The following is a 23625-nucleotide window of genomic DNA, read 5'->3' on the forward strand; positions in this document are numbered from 1 at the left end:
CTCAATGAGAAGGGTTGAATAACTGATTGGCTTAATGTTTTAGAAACTGTAGGAATAATGAAATGATGGATTATCTTTTAAAGAATGTTAGAAAACAAATAAAATCGGTACCAAAAATCTATCGTCTCCGTAGGGTTTTCCTGCTTGTCTTTGAACTTGGTTACTTTTTTACGGCGTGACAAGAGGGTGTCAGCAACATTTTCTACTCTGGGTTCTGTCACAAGGTGAAATGGGGATTTGTTATTAGTGATTAAGGGTTTGTTGAGGTGTGATTCATGTATGTGTGGTTCATAAATACTCATCTTTGGGAAATTAATTATGTTGGGCAATAATTTTCCAAACCTTTTAGTTTCTTGAAAAATACATAATTCTTTGAAGTTTGCATCACATATAGATGGGGTGATTAATAAGGTATTTAGTACACTCAGTCCTTTGAGTATAGGAGTTGGGATATCACGTTGAGGTCACACAAGATGTTGGTGAGGCTTCTTCTGGAGTACTGTGTCCAGTTCTGGTCACCCTCTTAATCAGAAGGATATTATTAAGCTCGGGAGAATTCAGAAGAGATTTACCAGGATGTCATCAGGAATGTTGGGTTTGAGTTAGATGGAGAGGCTGGGATTTTTGGCGGGTGTCTTTCCCCTGGGGTAGGGAATTTCAACACCAGGGGGCATATTCTTAAAACAAAAGGAGAAACATTTTCGAAAGACACGAGAGACAATTATTTTACACAGAGAGTGGTTTGTGTGAAGAATGAATTTCCAGAAAAGGCGATGGATGCAGGCACAGTTACAACGTTTAAAAGACATTTAGACAAGTAAATGAAGAAGAAATGTTTGGAGGGATATGGGCCAAGCATTAACAGGTGGGACTAGTTAAGTGTGAGATTATGGTCAGCATGGGCTGGTTGGACCAAAGGGTCTGTTTCTCATTGTCTGTATGACTCTGTGACTCTATTGTCTGAGCAATTCAAAATTTTTTTTTAATATTCCCAAGCCAACTTTTTCCTCATTGCTTAGGTATTTACCATTTTTCCAGCTGTCAAGGTGGAGAGACTCTGAATTGTTCACAAACTGACTGTTGTGATCATCGAAAGAGCAGCACTTCCTCAGCATGTTCTCTCACTCCCTGTATGAATTGTTGGAGCCTCTGTTCATCAGACAGTTAGGGCAGTAAAGACTGAAATCCTGCTGTGTGGAGAATCCCAGGTGTGAATCTGCATCGTACACTATCTACTAGCAAGCATGTCCAAAAATGGCTTATGATGATGAACAACAACTATCCAACAAGCAAAAGCCCATTCAGTGTCTTTCTGTTTCTGTTCTAGTCAATTTGAAACAAAAAATTGTGATCGAGATATGGCAACCAGACTTCTACATCATTATCACAATAAGCCTGAGCAATTTAGTCATTCATCTCATCCAAAAAGACATTCTACTGAGAGGGCAACTTTAAACCCTGTTCTCAGGTAAACTGGAGGTTCCAGACTGTTAGCTTGCACTAGGTTTGATTTAATCAATCAGGCTAATACGTTTGTCAATTTTAGTTGTTGTGGCATAACTTAATTAACTTGGAATGTTAGTGTTAGCAATGAATTGTTATGTGTTTTTGTAATAACAAACAAATTGTATGCTTAATCCACAGAATTTTACAACTGTAACATGTTAGTGTCTTCTGATAGTGGTATAGAAATTACAAGGTCTGACCCAAGGAATGTCTATTTGAGTATTCAATCCAATGTCAGGTCAGGTAGAGATGGTGTGGAGATGCCAGTGTTAGACTGGGGTGGACAAGGTCAGAAGTCATACGACAAAGGTATAATCACCTCAATATTTTATTCCTTCATGAAATTGGCAAGTGACAGATTTTCAACTGAGAAATGTAAATTAAGACTACATTCTTATTCCTCCAAAATAAAATATTTTTTACAGAAGTACTTAGTGTAGGGGACTTCTGCCGAATAATTGTTTATTAGAACAGAACTGCTGATAAAAGTTTTGTAAAACTTATCACCTTGTACACATGAGGACAATTCTCAAGAATACCATAGTGAAGGGAAAACAACTATATTGTTACAGGTAGATAGTGCTGATTGGTTGACAAGTGGACTCTGACTGAATACTGAATGTCCGTCATTTGAATTAATCTCAGATGATGGTTTCCCCCATGTGGGGACACAAATTGTTAACTAGACACTGAACTTTCAATGTCATGTCAGTGCGGCATAGAGTGTGTTCTGAGATAAAAGCAGAAGTCGATGCCTCCTGCGCTCAGGAGTAGACTGTCCTCGGGGGATAGTCTGACTATTGAACAAGTACGCTGCAAACAATCCCTCTCTCTGGCTTGCATCTGCTATTTCAGCTGTGCCCATTTTGTCAGCAGTGTACGGAGAGCAATGACTCAACATTTCGGCAGTGGAGGTTTGGTTACAAACCTACATTCCATGAATGAATTTAAAACATCTCCGTGCCGAGAGTAAAACAGTCTTGTATTCTTAGAAGGGCTTTAATGTTGAAAGATGTCCCAGGCCCCTGAGCCAAAGAAAGGGGATCATTCAAAGCTTTATGAATGTCTGTGGTGAACCCTTGTGTTGGCTGTAACAGGTTTGTTAGGAAAAAATGGTTTAAAATTAATGCAAAAAGATGTTACTTGAATAAGTTACCACATTAGGATTTCCAACTGACAAAAGTTGTGTTCAAGGTTAGGGGATCCCAGCATCCGACACAAACTCAGCAGCTGTTCCTGTTTGTCAACTTTTACTGTCTGGGTCAGATAAACTTTTGAAGGTTTTGTTTTCTATTTCTTGGGCTGTCTACTATCTCAAATGAATCTAAAATAAAATTTATTCTGTAGTTAAAATTGGATCAATGCCATGCTTTAAGTTATGTGCAATACCCCATTTTTCTCTGTGGGTTTTGTCATTAGAGTATTTTGGACATAGATTCTCAGCCATTGAGTGCAGTGTAAATGTTGCTTAGATTACACATACAGCTTTCAAGATGAATTTGTACACACCTAGCTGACCGCTTGTTTTTCAGTCCACAACACAGCAGCTTTAACACAATATAATAAAATGTGAGGCTGGATGAACACAGCAGGCCAAGCAGCATCTCAGGAGCACAAAAGCTGACGTTTCGGGCCTAGACCCTTCATCAGAGAGGGGGATGGGGAGAGGGAACTGGAACAAATAGGGAGAGAGGGGGAGGCGGACCAAAGATGGAGAGTAAAGAAGATAGGTGGAGAGAGTATAGGTGGGGAGGTAGGGAGGGGATAGGTCAGTCCAGGGAAGACGGACAGGTCAAGGAGGTGGGATGAGGTTAGTAGGTAGATGGGGGTGCGGCTTGGGGTGGGAGGAAGGGATGGGTGAGAGGAAGAACCGGTTAGGGAGGCAGAGACAGGTTGGACTGGTTTTGGGATGCAGTGGGTAGGGGGGAAGAGCTGGCCTGGTTGTGTGGTGCAGTGGGGGGAGGGGATGAACTGGGCTGGTTTAGGGATGCAGTAGGGGTAGGGGAGATTTTGAAGCTGGTGAAGTCCACATTGATACCATTAGGCTGCAGGGTTCCCAGGCGGAATATGAGTTGCTGTTCCTGCAACCTTCGGGTGGCATCATTGTGGCAGTGCAGGAGGCCTATGATGGACATGTCATCTAGAGAATGGGAGGGGGAGTGGAAATGGTTTGCGACTGGGAGGTGCAGTTGTTTGTTGCGAACTGAGCGGAGGTGTTCTGCAAAGCGGTCTCCAAGCCTCCGCTTGGTTTCCCCAATGTAGAGGAAGCCGCACCGGGTACAATGGATGCAGTATACCACATTGGCAGATGTGCAGGTGAACATCTGCTTAATGTAGAATGTCATCTTGGGGCCTGGGATAGGGGTGAGGGAGGAGGTGTGGGGGCAAGTGTAGCATTTCCTGCGGTTGCAGGGGAAGGTGCCGGGTGTGGTGGGGTTGGAGGGCAGTGTGGAGCGAACAAGGGAGTCACGGAGAGAGTGGTCTCTCCGGAAAGCAGACAGGGGTGGGGATGGAAAAATGTCTTGGGTGGTGGGGTCGGATTGTAAATGGCGAAAGTGTCACAACCGCCCAAAGAGGATCCCCCTCGTTCTCACACACCACCCTACCAACCTCCGGATACAACGCATCATCATCCGACACTTCCGCCATTTACAATCCGACCCCACCACCCAAGACATTTTTCCATCCCCACCCCTGTCTGCTTTCCAGAGAGACCACTCTCTCCGTGACTCCCTTGTTCGCTCCACACTGCCCTCCAACCCCACCACACCCGGCACCTTCCCCTGCAACCGCAGGAAATGCTACACTTGCCCCCACACCTCCTCCCTCACCCCTATCCCAGGCCCCAAGATGACATTCTACATTAAGCAGATGTTCACCTGCACATCTGCCAATGTGGTATACTGCATCCATTGTACCCGGTGCGGCTTCCTCTACATTGGGGAAACCAAGCGGAGGCTTGGAGACCGCTTTGCAGAACACCTCCGCTCAGTTCGCAACAAACAACTGCACCTCCAAGTCGCAAACCATTTCCACTCCCCCTCCCATTCTCTAGATGACATGTCCATCATGGGCCTCCTGCACTGCCACAATGATGCCACCCGAAGGTTGCAGGAACAGCAACTCATATTCCTCCTGGGAACCCTGCAGCCTAGTGGTATCAATGTGGACTTCACCAGTTTCAAAATCTCCCCTTCCCCTACTGCATCCCTAAACCAGCCCAGCTCTTCCCCCCAACCCACTGCATCCCAAAACCAGTCCAACCTGTCTCTGCCTCCCTAACCGGGTTCTTCCTCTCACCCATCCCTTCCTCCCACCCCAAGCCGCACCCCCATCTACCTACTAACCTCATCCCACCTGCTTGACCTGTCCGTCTTCCCTAGACTGACCTATCCCCTCCCTACCTCCCCACCTATACTCTCTCCACCTATCTTCTACACTCTCCGTCTTCGGTCCGCCTCCCCCTCTCTCCCTATTTATTCCAGTTCCCTCTCCCCATCCCCCTCTCTGATGAAGGGTCTAGGCCCGAAACGTCAGCTTTTGTGCTCCTGAGATGCTGCTTGGCCTGCTGTGTTCATCCAGCCTCACATTTTATTATCTTGGAATTCTCCAGCATCTGCAGTTCCCATTATCTCTGATACAGCTTTAACACAATAGTCTATCACAAGGCACTCCACGGGAGTGTTAGAAAGCAAATGTGGACAATGTAAGGGATCTGGAACCCCATTGCACTGAGACCCAGACAGAGACACCAACATCATTGAGCTCACTGTACAGACTGCTTCTTCAGACCATTGGATGTAAGAACAGAAGTAGGTCAGCCTTTCTCAAGAGTGAACCTGCCGAAAGTGACCAGAAATGAACGCAGATCCTGTATGAACCAGCTGCAGGAGTATTCTCTGACACCTTAAACGTCTCCTTGCTATGATCTGAAGTCCCTGCCTGCTTTAAGAAGACCACCATCATCCTGGTGCCAAAGAAAAATCATGCAGGGTCCCTCAATGCCTGGTGGATCTGAACTCCATAACTGTGAAGTGTTTTGAAAGGTCAGTTATGGCTCACATCAACTCCAGCCTCCATAATTACAGAGTCATAGAGTCTTAGACATATAAAGAACAGACCCTTTGGTCCAACTCGTCCATGCCAACCTGATGTTCTAAATTAATCCAGTCCAATTGGCCAGGTTTGGCCCATATCCCTCTGAACTCTTCCGATTCATACATCCATCCAGATGCCTTTAATTGTACCAGACTCCAACACGCCCTCTGGCAGCTCATTCCATACACGCACCACCCTCTATGTGAAAAAGTTGACCCTTAGGTCCCTTTTAAATCTTCCCCCCTCACCGTAAACCTATGCCCTCCAGTTTTGGACTTCCTTACCCTGGGGAAAGGGCCATGACTATTCACCCTATCCATGCCCCTCACTATTTTATAAACCTCTATAATGTCAGCCTCTGACATTCCATAGAAGATAGCCCCAGTCTATTCAGCCTTTCCCTTTCAAACTCTTGAACTCTGGAAACATCCTTGTAAATCTTTTCTAAACCCTTTCAAGTTTCACAACATCTCTATGAAGCACTTCAAGAGAGATAAATCACGGCTCACATCGATTCCCATCTACCAGATTGCATTGATCCCTAGCATTTCACCTACCAGGTCCACAGCAGACATCACCTCCCTGACCCAACACTCATCCCTGGAACATCTGGATAACAAGGACACTCACGTCAAACTTCTACTTATTGACCACAGTTACATCTTCAACTCCATAATTCCAAACAAATTCATCTACAAACACTGAGGTCTAGGTCTTGTCCCCTGACTCAGTAACTGGATTCCCGACTTCCTGACCCCTAGACTATAATCAGTAAGGACAGGCGACAACACCTTCTCCACCATAATCCTCAACCCCAGTGCCCTGCAAGACTGCGTACTCGCCCCGCTATGATACTCCTTATAAACTCTTTACCGTGTGGCCAAATCCTGCCCCAATCCCATTTACAAGTTTGAGCATGACACCACCATTGAAGGTTGGACCTCAAACAACGATGAGACAGAGTACAGGAAGCAGATTGAGTGTTTAGCGACATGGTGTAAAGACAACAATCTCTTCATCAATGTCAGCAAAATGAAGGAACTGGTCATTGAATTCAGGAAGTGCAGTGGAGAGGTCTGTATCAATGGTGCTGAGGTGGAGACAATTGGGAGTGACAATCACCAAAAATCTGCTCCACCCACGTTGATGCAACAGCCAAGAAAGCACAACAACACCTCTACTTCTTCGGGAGGCTAAGGCAATTTGTTATGTTTGCAATGATTCTCATCAGTTTTTTTAGATGCGCCATGGAAAGCATCATATCTGGATGCATTTCCACTTGGTACAGCAACTGCTTTTCCCAAGACCGCAAGAACCTACAGAGAGGTGTAAACACAGTCCAGTTCATCATGCAAACCAACCTTCCACAATTGACTTCATCTATACTTCCTACTGCCTTGGGAAAGCGATCGACAATGAAAGACCCCTCCCACACCAGTTATATTCTCTTACCACTCTGTTCCACCTGATGGAAGTTATAAAAGTTTGAATATACCTACAATTGGATTCAAGAACAACTTCTTCCCCGCTGTTATCAGACTTTTGAAAGTACCTCTTCAGTATTAATTCTGATCTCTCTTTCTCTTCATCTTCTCTGCAGCTGTAACACTGTAAAGTGCACCCTGCTCTGCTACCCTGCCGCACTTTGTACGGTACAATCTACCTGTACAGCACACAAACAACATTTTTCATTGCATCTCAGTGCATGTGACAACAATAAATCAGTCAACCAATCAACTCACCTTCATCATTCAATGACTGATCTGATCATCCTCATTCTACAATACAGCTCAGCTTCAACAGCTCTCTATGTTTAGGAATTCCACCAACTGACTACCCTCAGAGAAGAAATTCCTTCTCACCTTTGTCTTAAATGGGTAAACCACTATTGTAATCCCCAACATCAGCAAATAATCTCCCAATTATGATTGTGTTTCATGCCATGGCTGGGACAATGTGCTCATACCAATTACCCTGTCAGATACCTGAGTAAAAGGGACTCTACCCCCAGATGCTGGTCTCTCTGTGCACTCCAGTTGGCCTATTTATCACAATACAGTAATGGTTGGCTTTGAACTGCTTTCTGAATTGACTTAACAAGTCATTCCATTTTCAAAAATGTGGATAGTTTGGAGGAGCAGTGGGTGACTTCCTTACATCTGGAACTACAAAGGTGCAGGTCCAACCCCACACCAAGACTTGTTCACTGCAAAAGGTACGCTCATAAAACAGCCCCACAAAAGTTCGATTATCGGCCCCTCAATCCTTCCAACAATCCTAATGTGGGCAGTAAGAATTGGAGGGCTTTCTGATCAGCCAGAACCCTGTGGGAGCTGAAGTACAGCAGCCATCCCATGCTACAAAATTCCATCTGCAAGCCCTTGCCATGGGCTATACTCTATGCCAAGCCTCCTGCTCACTGTGAGGACTGAGAGAGAGAGAGAGAGAGATTCAAGAAACAACTCACCATTCTCTGTGCAAAGATAATTAGGATGGGGTAATAAATACTGACCAATCGACACCAGCATCCCACAAATGAATAACAATTCCACTGTGCCAAGAACAGCAGCAGAACATCAACAACACTGGTTTTATGTAGCAGTATAATGTAGAAAACATCACCAAGCGTCATAAACATTAAGGAAGAATAAGAGCCAATAAATATTAAATCAGACAGATAGATTTTAGTTCAACCTTGAGCAGCTGATTGAGGGTGAAAACAAGTTACTTGGTAATTAATTTGTTTCTATTTTTCATTAAGACAAAACTTAATCTGGAACATCTTTCAAGCAGGCCCGAACGAAAGAGCCAGTATGGAAGAGGAAAATGGGAAACAGGAAAGCAGGTGTTATTTGGAAATGAGATGAAGAAGGTTGATGAAAACCACTACACAGCTCAGAAACTCTTGTTAACAAAGGCTGATCATAAGGGAATACATCAGAAGGTAATGGAGCGACTATGATGAGACTCTTGTTAGTAACAAGGAGATAACTGGCTTTAAATAGAGTTCAAATCCACACTTTTAGTGAGAGCTTGATTTCAGTTAACTACACTTCTTAAAACTCACATTCCATTAATTACTAGCTCCCTATCTTTATATAAGCAATTCACACCCAATTACACCTTAACGAACATACCCATCACCTATTCTCATATTCTATTTGGTCTCAGCCATCACATCAGCCTGTATTGGATAACAACAATTGTTGTATAAGGAGAGAATAGAATTTGAATTGCAACATGATGACATTCATAATGTTCATTAGAAACATTCCATCTTTGCATAGTGCTTATGACTCATTGTGCAATTAAACAAATGTGTTCACGAAATGTAACCACTGGATTGTATCCACTTGGCTGGGTAGTCATTTTACTATACAGAGTGATGACAACAGTCATGAGTACAATTTCTGCACTGGGCGAGGCCAACATGAAGGACTTTCCTTCTCAATCTTATTCCTTGCCTGAGATGTGGCGCCTCTCAGGTTAAAACACCATCAATCACCTCTCTCTAATGAGACAGCATCCCCATTGTCCAGTAGGATCACAGTGACTTTATCTTTTATGATCTGCCTGTCATTTCAATTCCTTTATGAATGGTATAAGGGGATAGAGTCAATGGAATGGGACAGTAAGGAGATGTCCAAAGAAGTTGTTAGAAGGATGGGAGAACCAAGGATACATTAGTAATTGTTCCTGATATATTTCAGCTATTTTACCTGGAACTAGTTCTACATTCTCACTGTGTGATAAACACTAGACAACATCCAATTGCTCTCAAGACTCAGCAAAATTTCCAACACATGGGATGTTTATGCTTCGACACATTCATGAAATGTCATGTGGAGGCAAGACACTACCTGTCAATGCTAGCCACTCTCAACATGGCTAACACATCTTTTCAGGGAGAGTAGGGAATGCCAGGAATATGTGGCAAGGGCCAGGGGCTTGTATTTGGAGTGGTAAATTCTGGTCACAAATTTCACAGAAGGACGAACATGTGTGTTTCATAAGAAATGCTCTTTGTCCACAACTATAACCGTGTGAAAGATCATGCAGCCCTCTCTTGTTGCCGTACAGTAAATCAGGAGTGACCAAAGGCAGGACTGGAGTGAACAGTAGAGAATGATGAAATCCCCAGTTCCAATCATGGTCTGTGCTTATAAGGCAAACAGACTCAAGTGCTGTCCATCCCTGTTCCTCGGTAAAATCCAAGGTATCGTAGACATGGACAGAGAACCCACATAACCAGGAGCTCCTTCAGTGTTGTCCCTGGATAATCCATGTCTATCTCCTTGCTGTCACATCACACCTTCAGGCAGGAAATCCAGGGAGCGTGTAGAGATTTCCAAAATCCTCCATTTTGTAATGATTCACCCATCTCTAAGATCTTAAGAAAACTGTGAAATCCCTGAATGTTTTCAAGTTTATGACAATATCCCAAGCCTGTGCATTCCTCTGTCTGCAACTTTAATTGAGTTATAATTATTTTATCAGGATTGCATTCACATTTTCATTATAGTTAGTGAACAAAGGATGCATGTGTCAATATTTTGGATATTGCTACTTATATATTGCACTGTGTAATAATGTTGAGAATGTTTAACATTAAAAACCAATGTTGTTTCAGGTGGAGCGAAGAGCAGAAGAGGAAAGGCGATTTGCTGCTGAGCTTGAGGCCCATGCTCCAGAGTTTGTGCTTGAATTGAGGCCCCATACAGTTTGGGAGAAGATGAGTGTTACTCTTTCATGCATTGTCCAAGGAGCACCTTCTCCTCAGGTCAAATGGTATGAACACAACCGGTAGAAAGAAAAATTGGGGCCACAGATGACCCTATAGTTCCTGAATATAACCTGATTACAATATGAAAGAAGAATAATTAGCGCATCCTTGAATCCTGTGACCTGATGATGGAATGTCAAGAAATAGTCAGCATTCTCATAACCTGACAAATCAGACATTCTTCTTGATGTTACTATATTTGGATAATGCTGGGAATGCTCATCAAGACTGGCACCACCTGTGGAGAGATTGTGTGCGTGTGTGTGCATGTGAGAGAGAGAGAGAGAGACAGACAGACAGACAGACAGACAGACAGAAGAAAAGAAAACAGAATTGGTGTTTCAGACCTGCGACCCTTTTTTAGAGGTTCTGAGGGAGGGTCACTGGACTCAAAATTGTTAACCTTGTTTCTCTCTCTACCGATGCTGCCAGATCGGCTGAGATTCTTAAGCAATTTCTTTTTTGTTCATCGCATTCAATCTGTTTCTCTTTCCACTGAGACTGCCTGACATGCTGAGCATTTCCAGCTGTCTCCGATTTTATTTTCGATTTCCAGCATCCACAATATTTGGCTTTCATTCTCCTTTGTCTTCCTATTTGATCTTTCTGTTTGTCACCATGAGGAAATAGGAGAGAAACCAAACCAAGGACCAACCTAGATAGTGCTTATTATCACAGTAACAATTTGAATCTGGGTCTATCCAAAAAGGACAGTAGAACTGGAATTCTCTGAGATCTTTAACACAGTGAGGATTGTGGGTTCCGAAAGCTGACCTTGCTGTCCCTAAGGAACATGAACATTAGCAACAATATCATCCATAAGTATCTCAACAAATATTTTCAAGAACAATTAATGTTTAGTGAAAGAATGTAATGGGTCACAGAAATAAACTATTAAACAGTGTAGAGATTTTAATTTTTAAAAATCAGATCAACATTGTGTGCAGTCAGCGGTCATCATTGGTGCAAGTTTGCAAAAATTCCATGATTACCCCTGTACAATTCACTGAGAGGATACTTTTCTTTTGTCAGGAATTGGTATCCTTCAATCTCCATTCTCCAGGTACTGTTCACTTCCTCTTCATTTCCAAGAGACGTAGAGTGACTGGTTCACAAATTACAAAGTCTCTGACTTATTGGTTAAAAGCAACAGCTTACAGGGGGCGAACAAACTGACTTTCTTCAGGTATTTTCTACTGCAGTGAGACTGCAATCTATATTGTCAATTAGGACACCTAGTATGAAATAATTCCTCGATGTAGATTTTAATAAATCGATCTTCATTGCTGACAGGTATAAGGATGGCATTCTGATTCAACCAACAGCTTTTCCTGGCAAATACACGATTGAGAATAAAATTGGTTTACAGACTCTTGCGATTAGTAGGTAAGATATCTTTGAAATTTAGGATAATTATTGTTTACGTTGCATGAAACTGGCCACAAAATTTAGACAGGCTGGTGAAAAAATATGGTGTCAAAACTCCAAAACAGAGGTCAAAAAATTGATAAATCTCCTGGCCCCGATGGGCTACATCCTAGAGTTCTGAGGGAGGTGGCTGAGGAAATAGCGGAGGCTTTGGTTGTGATCTTTAAGTCACTGGAGCCTGGGTAAGTCCCAGATGATTGGAAAATTGCTGTTGTAACCCCCTTGTTTAAGAAAGGATCAAGGCAAAAGATGGAAAATTATAGGCCGATTAGCCTAACCTCGGTAGTTGGTAAAATTCTAGAATCCATTGTAAAGGATGAGATTTCTAAATTCCTAGAAGCGCAGGGTCAGATTAGAACAAGTCAGCATGGTTTTAGTAAGGGGAGGTCGTGCCTGACAAACCTGTTAGAATCCTTTGAAGAGGTAACAAGTATGTTAGACCAGGGAAACCCAGTAGATGTTATCTATCTAGACTTCCAAAAGGCCTTTGATATGGTGCCTCACGGGAGGCTGCTGAGCAAGGTGAGGGCCCACGGTGTTCAAGGTGAGCTACTGGCTTGGATTGAGGATTGGCTGTCTGACAGAAGGCAGAGAGTTGGAATAAAAGGCTTGTTTTCGGAATGGCAACCGGTGACGAGTGCTGCCCCACAAGGTTCAGTGTTGGGGCCGCAGCTGTTCACTTTATACATTAATGATCTGGATGAAGGGACTGGGGGCATTCTGGTGAAGTTTGCCGATGATACGAAGATAGGTGGACAGGCAGGTAGTACTGAGGAGGTGGAGAAGCTGCAGAAGGATTTAGACAGTTTAGGAGAATGGTCCAGGAAATGGCTGATGAAATTCAACGTGAGTAAATGTGAGGTTTTGCACTTTGAAAAAAAGAATACAGGCATGGACTATTTTCTAAATGGTGAGAAAATTCGCAAAGCAGGAGTATAAAGGGATCTGGGAGTGTTGGTCCAGGATCCTATAAAGGTTAACTTGCAGGTAGAGTCCGTAATTAAGAAAGCGAATGTAATGTTGTCTTTTATCTCAAGAGGGTTGGAATATAAAAGCAGCGATGTGCTTCTGAGGCTTTATAAAGCTCTAGTTAGGCCCCATTTAGAATACTGTGTCCAATTCTGGGCCTCACACCTCAGGAAGGACATACTAGCCCTGGAGCGTGTCCAGCGGAGATTCACACGGATGATCCCTGGAATGGTAGGTTTAACGTATGATGAACGGCTAAGGACCCTGGGATTGTACTCATTAGAGTTTAGAAGGTTGAGGGGAGATCTAATAGAAACTTACAAGATAATGTATGGTTTAGAAGGGGTGGACGCTAGGAAGTTGTTTCCGTTAGGCGGGGAGACTAGGACCCGTGGGCACAGCCTTAAAATTAGAAGGGGTAAATTTAAAACTGAAATGAGATGACATTTCTTCAGCCAGAGAGTGGTGGGCTTGTGAAATTCATTGCCATGGAGTGCAGTGGAGGCCGGGACGTTGGACACCTTCAAGGCAGAGATTGACAAATTCTTGATCTCACAAGGAATCAAGGGCTACGGGGAGAGTGCAGGGAAGTGGTGTTGAAATGCCCATCAGCCATGATTTAAATGGCAGAGTGGACTTCATGGACCGAATGGCCTTATTTCCACTCCTATATCTTATGATCTTAAAACTTTATACTTGTAATCATCAGCTATCTTGTTGTCAGCAATCTGGAAAAGGAGTAGTTATCGAACCATGACGATGCTTACAACCACCAATGGTTAGAAATGGATCAACATCTTTGTTGGAACAACAACACAGGCATTACATTGGACAAATTCTCCAAGCATTAAATATAGGGTACCACGTTTTACCCTTGGGCTACCAAATGATTGCAATTTATAACATTATGGTTTGTAACATTGCCATTGAATTATCAAAATGAATTAGAAAGCATGACTTCCTAATGCTCAGGATATCTATTTCCAGGGCAGGGAGAATGAAGAAAAAGTGCCTGTAGCTTTTCTCTGTTTTAGGTGACAGTTTCAAACATAATTCTAATTGATCTCAGGCACATTAGAATAGCATTGGATCGAGCAGGGCTTTCCACTTTATTCCTGTTCCTCATATACTCCAGCTCAAATACTGTGGGCTGACAATTCCCTGTGCTTAAGACTGAGACTCCACACTCCAAAGGAGGCGGCAGTGACGACTAGATTAGGTTAGTAAGGTGCTGCTGTGTAAACCTGCTCACTCCATCAGATGGAATCCTGGTTGTTTCATTCCTCATTAATGTATTCATCTCTGTCAGCTATAGAATCATAGGGCCATAGAGGTCTACAGCATGAATACAGGCCCTTCAGCCAAACTTGCTCATGCCACCCAGTTTTCACAATTTAATCTGCTCTCATTTGCCTCCATTTGGTCCATATCCCTCAATTCCCATCCAATCTATGTACCTTATCAGAGATAGTCGGAACTGCAGATGCTGGAGATTCTGACACCCTCTAGGCCCGAAACGTCAGCTTGGCCTCCTGTGTTCATCCAGCTCCACACCTTGTTATCTCATGTAACTGATCAAATGTTTCTTAAATGACAAAATTGTACTTGCTTCCACCATTATCTCTGGCAGCCTGTTCCAGATACTCACCACCCTCTGTGTGGGAAAAAAATTGTCCCTCCGGATTCTTTTGTATCTCTCCCCTCTATCTTTAACCCTATGCTCTCTGATTTTAGACTCCCGTGCCCTGGGAAAAAGCTGTTGGCTATCTACCTTAATAATAAAATGTGAGGCTGGATGAACACAGCAGGCCAGGCAGCATCTCAGGAGCACAAAAGCCGACGTTTCGGGCCTAGACCCTTCATCAGAGAGGGGGATGGGGGGAGGGAACTGGAATAAATGGGGAGAGAGGGGGAGGCGGACCGAAGATGGAGAGTTTACTCTCCATCTTCGGTCCGCCTCCCCCTCTCTCCCTATTTATTCCAGTTCCCTCCCCCCATCCCCCTCTCTGATGAAGGGTCTAGGCCCGAAACGTCGGCTTTTGTGCTCCTGAGATGCTGCCTGGCCTGCTGTGTTCATCCAGCCTCACATTTTATTATCTTGGAATCTCCAGCATCTGCAGTTCCCATTATCTCTGGCTATCTACCTTATCTATGCCCATCATGATTTTATATACCTCTGTAAGGTCACCACTCCGTCTCCTATGCTCGAATGAAAAAGTCCCAGCCTATCCAACCTCTCCTTATAACTCACAGCTTCCAGTCCAGGTTGCATCCCAGTAAATCTTCTCTTCACTCTTTCAAGTTTATTAATGTGGGCTGTGCACATCAACTGGGAAAGGGTCAAGTTGAGGGCATACAGTTGGAGGCAATGTTTCACAATTAATGCATTTCCAAAGGAGCACCAGAGTTCGTGGAATGTTTAGATAATTGTCTTCAACATAAATTTTGACTGAACTAGATTTTTCAAGGCCCAATCTGGTAACAATTTACAATAAGCAATGCACAGATGTTATAAAAGAACATAATATCTTGGCAAGTTATTAGAATCTGGTAGCAAGAAACTTGTTCCCAATGTCTTTATAACACATCAAGTCGTGTGAATTTTAAATGAATTGATTTATTTTCTCACTAGGTGCAGCCCTGAAGACTCAGGCGAATACTCTGCAGTAGCGACAAATTCTCACGGAGAAGCATTAACATATGCTACAGTTCTTGTGAATAGTAAGTCCTGTCTGTTTGTCATTCAGTAGTTTCAATAAGTACAAGTCACTGAAAAGATGGAGCAACATGCAATCTGATGAACCTTCAATAGACAATAGTCAGGCTGATAACAATATGTAAGGGTTTTAAACAAGCTATTTGATCTCTTACGTTTGGCAAAATAAGCTGTCCTACAGATGATTAAAAACTAAAAGGTATGAAATGGCTTTTCTCTGTAAAACCCGAGAGATTATTGGCTACAGTTTATCAGAAATTTGTATGGTCTGAAATTTTATATTCCTATCCAACGTCTCCAATATTGATTGTACCTCTCATCATGTTGCCTGATATTTAGTGTGGGGTTCTGCTGTTTCTGCTCACTTTACACTAGGAGGGGAGAGATCCTACAAAGGAGAACCTTTGTATTCAGTTGGACACAGGAGATGGTGGAGTCCCACTATGATGGCCAAAGGTGGCGAGCAGTTCTGCTGGCTGGCAGTGAGGCTGAGAACACAACTTGCTGGTGATGGCATGTTCAGTGGTCACCTTCAGGGTATTTACCTCTATTAAGGGCAGTGATCTGCCCCTTGTCCCATTCGGAGCAGCAGGCTCAATACCACCAGTGGCAACCATTCGTGCATCTTGTGGGTGAGGATGCGTAGATGTCAACTGGCATGCTTGAAGTGTGGGAGTAAGGGTTAGGGATGCCAGGACAAGATAAGCAAGCCCTGCTGACAGTAGCGTCAGGGTGGTAGGTGTAGTGGGGAGCAGAAACCCACCTGAATTCACCAAGTGTATCTCTTCGTGGTTGTCTAACTCACAATTTGGGAAAAATGTTCGTGCAGAAATTCGCCAGACAGCACCTTCCAAACCCATATCCAGTTCCATCTAGAAGGACAAGGGCAGCAGATGCATGGGGAACACAATCTCCTGCAACTTCCCCTCCAAGCCATTCACCATCCTGACTTGGAAATACATCACTGTTCCTTCACTGTCGATGGATTGAAATCCTGGAATTCCCTCCCTTTTGCATTGTGGGACGACCTACATCACATGGGCTGCAGTGGTTCAAAAAGGGTAGCATCTTCTCAGGTGGCCACAACTGATGAATGAAGAAAAAAAGAAGTCACTTGGGAGGTCATTTTTTTTTGCCAATCCTGGTTTGCTCTGATCTAGCATAACTATCACATCAATCAGAGTCGATCCTGGGATAGAGATTGCACAGTTCCCCTTAATGTTATGATACTTGATATCACTCAGCCTTCCAGCTGAAACTTCCTATCTAATCTTGTTTTTACACCAGGGCCTCTCTTTTCACAAGATGCCCAATGTCTTGAAACTTTCCTGATGAAGATTCCTCATCCCAGGGAAATTTTGCGCCCAATAAGCCTGGTGTTTTAATATGGCCGACAGCTAATTGGGACTTCTTTTTGCATTTGTCACTTCTTGTAATTGTCCTTCTTGCTGACTATTGTATCAGGCGCTGAAATTATGATTTTACATTAAATAACTTTCAGAAATTAAAGTAAAAATGTTCCAAAAAGAGGAAAGCAATTGCAAATTAAACAGGAAGCCAGCTGTAAAAAAAATTCAGTAGGAATGAAACTTGAAGTACGTGCTTTAAAATATACATCTAGAAAAAAATCCAACAATTGTAACATTTTTTCTGTCTGATGTTTGAACTGTTGCTAATAAAGTGCCAGACTTCACTGCAGTCAACAAAACCATGTGTTCTAATCCTTGTAGAGACCAAAACTTTTTAAAAGAAACATAAAACCTTCCAGTTACATACAAGAATCTCGCAACAAGATTTCATTGTTTAAGAGCCAATTAAATTCAATATCAAGGAAACAGTACTTAGTGCACAACTGGATTACTGAAAAACTATTCTCTTTCTTAGTTTTGTAATACAACTGAAACTCCATTCTGTATTTTACATTACATCATTAGCCAACGTGTAATCTTAAGTTTAAAGTTCAACTCTTGTCTCTAACAGCTAATAACAGACCCTTTCTTCCTGCACCACAAAGATAAATTTTCTACTGTACTTCAAAACAAAGTTCCCCTCCCTCACAGCTTTGAGCATAACCAAGTGGATTGCAAAGACTCCACTTGTTACTCTATGTTCTTTTATATAGGATTTACGAGCAGGGGTAGCCCAGTGAGTTTGTAGTTCAATTAGATTACTGCTGAACAGATTACTGCACACTCATATGTACCCCCGTAACCTTTTGTGACCTTTCACCTTTGTGCTTATCAAGAATATATCCACCCCTGCCTTAAAAATAATCAAGGGCTCAATTTCCACCACCTTTTAAGGGAGAGAGTTCCAAACGCTCATGAATTTCTGTCTTAAATGATCTACCCCTCAATGTTAAACAATAGCTCCTATCTATAAGTTTCCTCACAAAGGAAACATCTACTTCACAACCATGGTCAAGATCCCATCCAGGATCTTTTAAGTTTCAATGAAGTCACCTCTCACTTTTCTAAAGTCCAGTAGGTACAAGCCGAGTTGCTCCACCTTTCCTCAAAAGGCAATCCATTCATTCCAGGTATTGGTGTATTATACTTTTTTTGAACCACTTCTGACACATTTATATTCTTCATAAAATAAGGTGACCAGTACTGTGCACAAAACTTAGTATGGAATTCTCACCAATGCTCTGTTTAGCTGAAGCATAACCTTCCTCATCTGAATTGAATTCCCTTATTCAAAATCCTAGTTTCATTGATTCTGTCCTTACCTGCCCCAGAAGTAGACCTTTCCTTCTGCACAGCACAGTAACTCCTGTTGTGGGTTACCTTTGTTCAAATCTTCCAGTCTGACTAACTCTGAGAATCTGAGGGTTGATACTCAACAAGGCCAACCGCTTCTTCATTGCTGGCCATCTACTAAAGCTCACACAGGATTCTCATTGGACTTTCTGTGGTCATAGCAACCAAATAATATGGAACATTCTTCTGGCAGAGGTCAATACTCATTGATAACCTCCATCCCCATTCCAGGCCATTCTGTTCTACCTTAAATGAAAAGAGCTAGTTTAAAACATAACTACTTTATTGAGTCTATGGTTCATAATTCATACATATTAGGCATGCTCCTGTTCATTTACTCCCCCAAATATAATGCACTGCCAATTGTAATGGTGCCATCTACAGGACATCTTGGACCTGAGCAAACAAGACAAACCAAGATAACAAAGTGTGAAGCTGGATGAACACATCAGGCCAAGCAGCATCTCAGGAGCACAAAAGCTGATGTTTCGGGCCTAGACCCTTCATCAGGGAGGGGGATGGGGAGAGGGTTCTGGAATAAATAGGGAGAGAGGGGGAGGTAGAGATTCCCTGAGGTTGGCCTGGAGGGAGGAGGGTAACTTCTTCAGGCTAGGCATCCCTGGAAGAGGCTTCACAGTGAGGTTAAAATTATGATCAGAGATAATTGGAACTGCAGATGCTGGAGAATCCGAGAATAAAGTGTGAAGCTGGATGAACACAGCAGGCCAAGCAGCATCTCAGGAGCACAAAAGCTGAAGCTTCGGGCCAAGACCCTTCATCAGAGAGAGGGATGGGGAGAGGGTTCTGAAAGCATCTACTTAACCATTTCTGAAGAAGGGTCTAGGCCCAAAACATCAGCGTTCCTGCTCCTATGATGCTGCTTGGCCTGCTGTGTTCATCCAGGCCTACACCTTGCTAACTCACTTAACTAATTCGACTGAAGGATGGTGAAATAAACCCCACCACGGCTACAAAGAAATTACAAATTTAAGTGAGTGACTTAATGTCAAATTTGATACAGAAAGAGAAATTGAGAGAAAGGATGATTGGATTAGAAGAAAAAGAAAAACAAAAAGAAAAATTAAGAAGGCTATTTAATTTAAAAATCAATTTAACATCTAAAATAATGAGATCATACATGTTTTAATTTCAGTTTCAGAGAGACAGATTTGCAATAATTAACAATCATCAGATCATTAGGAGAGTAGCTCGGCTTTATTTAACTTTCTTTGATAGGACTATTTAATATTTAATGTGATGGTAGGAAGACTTTGCACAATTCAGTGGGGAAAAAGGCAGCAAAATGACAGCTTTGCAAATCTAATAACAAAGTCATAAAACTAAAACAGTACCTTAATGATTTCAATGTAATTTGTGTATAAAGTTTTGGGGAGGCATTCGCCTCATTTATAGTTCTGGCCAATATCACAACTCCTTTAACTTTTGGGAAAGAATGCAGAAATTGCTGGAAAAGCTCAGGAGATCAGGGAGCATCTGGGAAGGAGAAATCAAAGATAATATTCCTCCTCAGAACTCAACCTAAAACGTTAACTTTGATTTCTCTCCACAGATGCTGCCAGACCTGCTGAGCTTTTCCATGAGTTTCTGTTTTTATTTCTGATTTAAAGCATCCGCATTTCTTTTGGTTTTTATTTAACTCTTGAGTGTTTGATGATTTTGCAGAGCATCAAGGCTTGGATTCAGGAGGTGACTCTCTCAAGCTGCAATGTAAGTAACAGATGGATTTGTCTCCTATCAGATTAATTATGATGTGGAGCTGCTGGTTTTGGACTTGGGTGGACAAAGTCAGAAGTCACACGATTCCAGGTTATAGTTCAACAGGTTTATTTGAGATCACAAGCTTTCAGAGGGTAACCCCTTCATCAGGTGAAGGTTAATTATAGTTAACCCTTTCTAATGTGGCCATAATGTTGAAGCTGTACAGAAATCCAACTTAACCTCTCTCCTGATTGTCCAACTAATAACATTATCATATTCGACTCTCAAACAGAGGAAACAGTCATTCCCTAGTCCCAATTTTGATGGGCTGAAACACCGAGGTCTATTTTGTAATGTTATGTGACTGTGTCACTGCATTGCCTGCTTTTATTGATAACCTATATGTGCAACATCGATTGAAGCTAATCACTGTACTTCTTTCTTCAGCTGGTCAACTTGAGCTGGATGTTGACATTGTTGATGGGTTTGAAACTTCTTTCGCTAGAGAAGGTGATTCTCTGACCTTGACATGCACCTTTTCATCACCCTTGACGGACAACCAGGAAGACATCTGCTGGCTTAGGGATGGTTAGTCTTCTTTAAAATGTAATTCTTCCAATGGTAGATACCTACTTACCTGGTGCTTTATTACTATGAAAATGTTTTACTACAGCTGAATCTATTCTATGCAGCTGTACCTGGAGCTGTAATTGTTAAATATCTATGAGCCTTCATCACGTTTGCATTAAAAATTTTAAAATATGTCAAATTAAGCTCTTAATAACATAATGAATGCCTTTTGCGACTTTCAAGGTTGATCTGTTTTGCAAATATTTCCAAAATGATCAATGTGTCTACAGAACACAATGCATTGAATAGTTTGTTTTGTGTTTTATTATACAGTGATTTAAAATAGAATGGTTTAAGTTTTATTTCTCATATGATGGTAGAGTAACATAAATATCCCCCAGCACATTCTATTGAATTTAAAGCTCAGAAACAGACAGTGATTCATCCCAACATGTCAGAGTTTATGCCCCACACAGTGTCACCCTATCAACACATTTTTCTATTTCTTCCTTATTTTCTTATCTGGTATCCACTTAAATGCCTCTTTGCCATTCACCTTAACCAAACCACACTGCAGTGAATTCCATATTGCCATCACTCTCTGAGTAAAGATGTTTATCCTGAATTCCTTAACAGACTATAATGTTTATTGAGTGTACTTTTCCCTTCTCCCTTACTACACCATTAATATTTTGTCAGGCGTGCACATGGATAAACAATATTTCATAACCACATTACAATGATCAATTATAGATCATAGATCATAGAATTCCTACAGCAATGAAACAGGCCGTTCAGCCCAACAAGTCCACATCAATCCTTAGAGCATCACACCCAGGCCCATCCCTCTGTAACCCACCTAATCTATACATCCCTAGAACCACGGGACAATTTATCATGGCCAATCAACCTAGACTGCACATCTTTGGACTGTGGGATGAAACTGGAGCACCCAGAGGAAACCCACGCATACATGGGCAGAATGTGCAAACTCCACACCAACAGTCACCCGAGGGTGGAAACGGATGCGGGTGCCTGGTGCTATGAGGAATCCAAACTGTTCAGCAACAACTCAATCAGGAAATCAAGTCAGCAAGTATTAAAACTTGTCAAAGAATGGTTTTCATTCTTTCACTTGAGCGTAAAATACTACCTTGTGTGCAAGGATTTGAGCACTATATCTGAATGGCTGGGAATTGATGGGCTCAGTTATGAGCATATAATATCTTCTGTATCAAAGTTCCTTCCATCCTCTCTCACATACTCTGCTTCCTAATTGAAGAGGCAATCGTCTCCTTTACTAAAGCAAATGACAAAATGATAATCAGGTTGCTTCTTTTGAGCAAAGCAGCATAGAAATATACAAACTCTTCATTGGAAAAATGTTTTTACGTGCCTTGTACTGTTCATCATACTACAAGCATTTTCATACTTAAACATTGCTTTTTCTTTAGGAATAGTGTGAAGCATTCAGAGATTCACTGTCTGTAAATGCTTCTTTCATATCTACCTTCAACTTGTAAGCTGGTCTGGAACACAAATGCTGCAGTACAGACATCAGAGCTACATAACCTCCAAACAGCATTTCAACTGTTTAAAAGAGGCTACCATTATGGGGGACAATAGAAAGCTTTGGAAAGTATCCCGACTCACAGGGGTAGTACTTTGGAAGTTAAACCCACTGTTCTTGGAATCCTCACAAATGTGAAAGGATTTAATCAAACTATCCAAAGCCCCCAAATTAGCAGGCTGATGGGACAATGTTAAAAAAAAATCGCTCACCAGATTTCAACCCTTCATAAGGAAACAGCTGTTTTACAGATTGTTTTTGATTATTAGCAGAAAAGAAACTCTCTATAGCTTTAAACTCTACCATTAAAAAAAAATACGTTCCCGTGAACATACAAAATGGGACACAAAGACTATACACAAATATTGTGGATGAGGAAGGTGAAATAATACCATGAAGGCCTATATCCCATCACCAAGTAACACTTTATTTAGTCTACATAGTACATGACACTGGTCTAGCTAGCTCAGAGCTGGTTCCTGGGTTGAACAGGACCCTGACACTTCTGCTTATACCTGTTAGCCAGGACTCTCTGATTGATCCAGGTTAACATCCCCATTCAGGGAACTCATATTCTATGAGATCCATCTAGCTGACTTTGTTCTAATCACTACAAAAGGAGTCAAAGCTACTCAGTGAAGTGCATTTCTGGCACCAGCCTGGATTACAGGTGTCAATCAGAGGCCTTCCTTTGGTTCACTTTTGTTCCTTTACAGCACCTCGATGAAGGCAGAGGTTGCAGATACATCAGTTCTCACTTTGTCATTCATTGGTTGAATATTCAGCTTTTCAGTGTGTCTGAAGGTAGTTTTTTCCCTTTTTTCCACTCAAGAGGGGAATTTGGAGAGCAAGGGAGAGAGAGGGAGAGAGAAAGGAGGAGGGACAGCAAGAGTGAGAGATTGAAAGAGAGCGAGAGAGAGAGAGAGAGAGACCAGCTTGGGCTTTCTTTTTAGAGATAGCAAGGTGTAGAGTTGGATGAACACATCAGGCCAAGCAGCATCAGAGGATCAAGAAAGCTGATGTTTTGGGCCTAGGCCCTTCATCAGAAATGGGGAAGGGGAAGGGGTTTCTGAAATAAATAGGGAGAGAAGGAGGGGGGCATGGATTGAACATGGATAGAGATCCCCTGAGGTTTGTCCGGAGGGCTTTTTACTTGCCCATTCGCAGAAGGAACACGATAGGCTAAATGTTTCTGACATATCCTCGAAACAAAAAGCTGTAGCCACTCACCCAGAAACCAGTCAAGAAGTTGTTATTATGCTGAGCACATCTGTCCACAATCAGGTTCTTAGTTGAAAACAAATCAAAAGCTTATTGCTGTGTTAAACTGCCCCTGGCCATACATCCATGGAGCAAGGCATTCAGAATTCTGCCGCAGCCCCACCTCTTCATTAAGGGAACCTTGCAGATACAATACACAATGAGACCCAGTAACTCATCTTTAAAAGAAAAAAACTGCAACTTCTTTGTCAGTATCCCGAGGTTTAAAACAGTATCTTTTCCA

At 42.3% G+C, this 23625-nt stretch overlaps 1 protein-coding gene across 1 annotated transcript in view; it reads left to right on the forward strand.

Annotated features, from left to right (window-relative positions):
• Window positions 1-23625, forward strand: part of myom3 (myomesin 3) — a 120671-nt gene that overhangs the window by 3188 nt on the left and 93858 nt on the right. Inside the window, exons 2-8 of the mRNA XM_059654409.1 lie at window positions 1328-1468; window positions 8398-8548; window positions 10235-10392; window positions 11681-11773; window positions 15417-15505; window positions 19946-19990; window positions 20429-20569. Of these exons, the coding sequence (XP_059510392.1) occupies window positions 1359-1468; window positions 8398-8548; window positions 10235-10392; window positions 11681-11773; window positions 15417-15505; window positions 19946-19990; window positions 20429-20569 (787 nt within the window). The 5' untranslated portion in view covers window positions 1328-1358. The remainder of the gene's footprint in view (window positions 1-1327; window positions 1469-8397; window positions 8549-10234; window positions 10393-11680; window positions 11774-15416; window positions 15506-19945; window positions 19991-20428; window positions 20570-23625) is intronic.

Source organism: Stegostoma tigrinum, chromosome 24, assembly GCF_030684315.1.
Source record: "Stegostoma tigrinum isolate sSteTig4 chromosome 24, sSteTig4.hap1, whole genome shotgun sequence".
Lineage (NCBI taxonomy): Eukaryota > Metazoa > Chordata > Chondrichthyes > Orectolobiformes > Stegostomatidae > Stegostoma > Stegostoma tigrinum.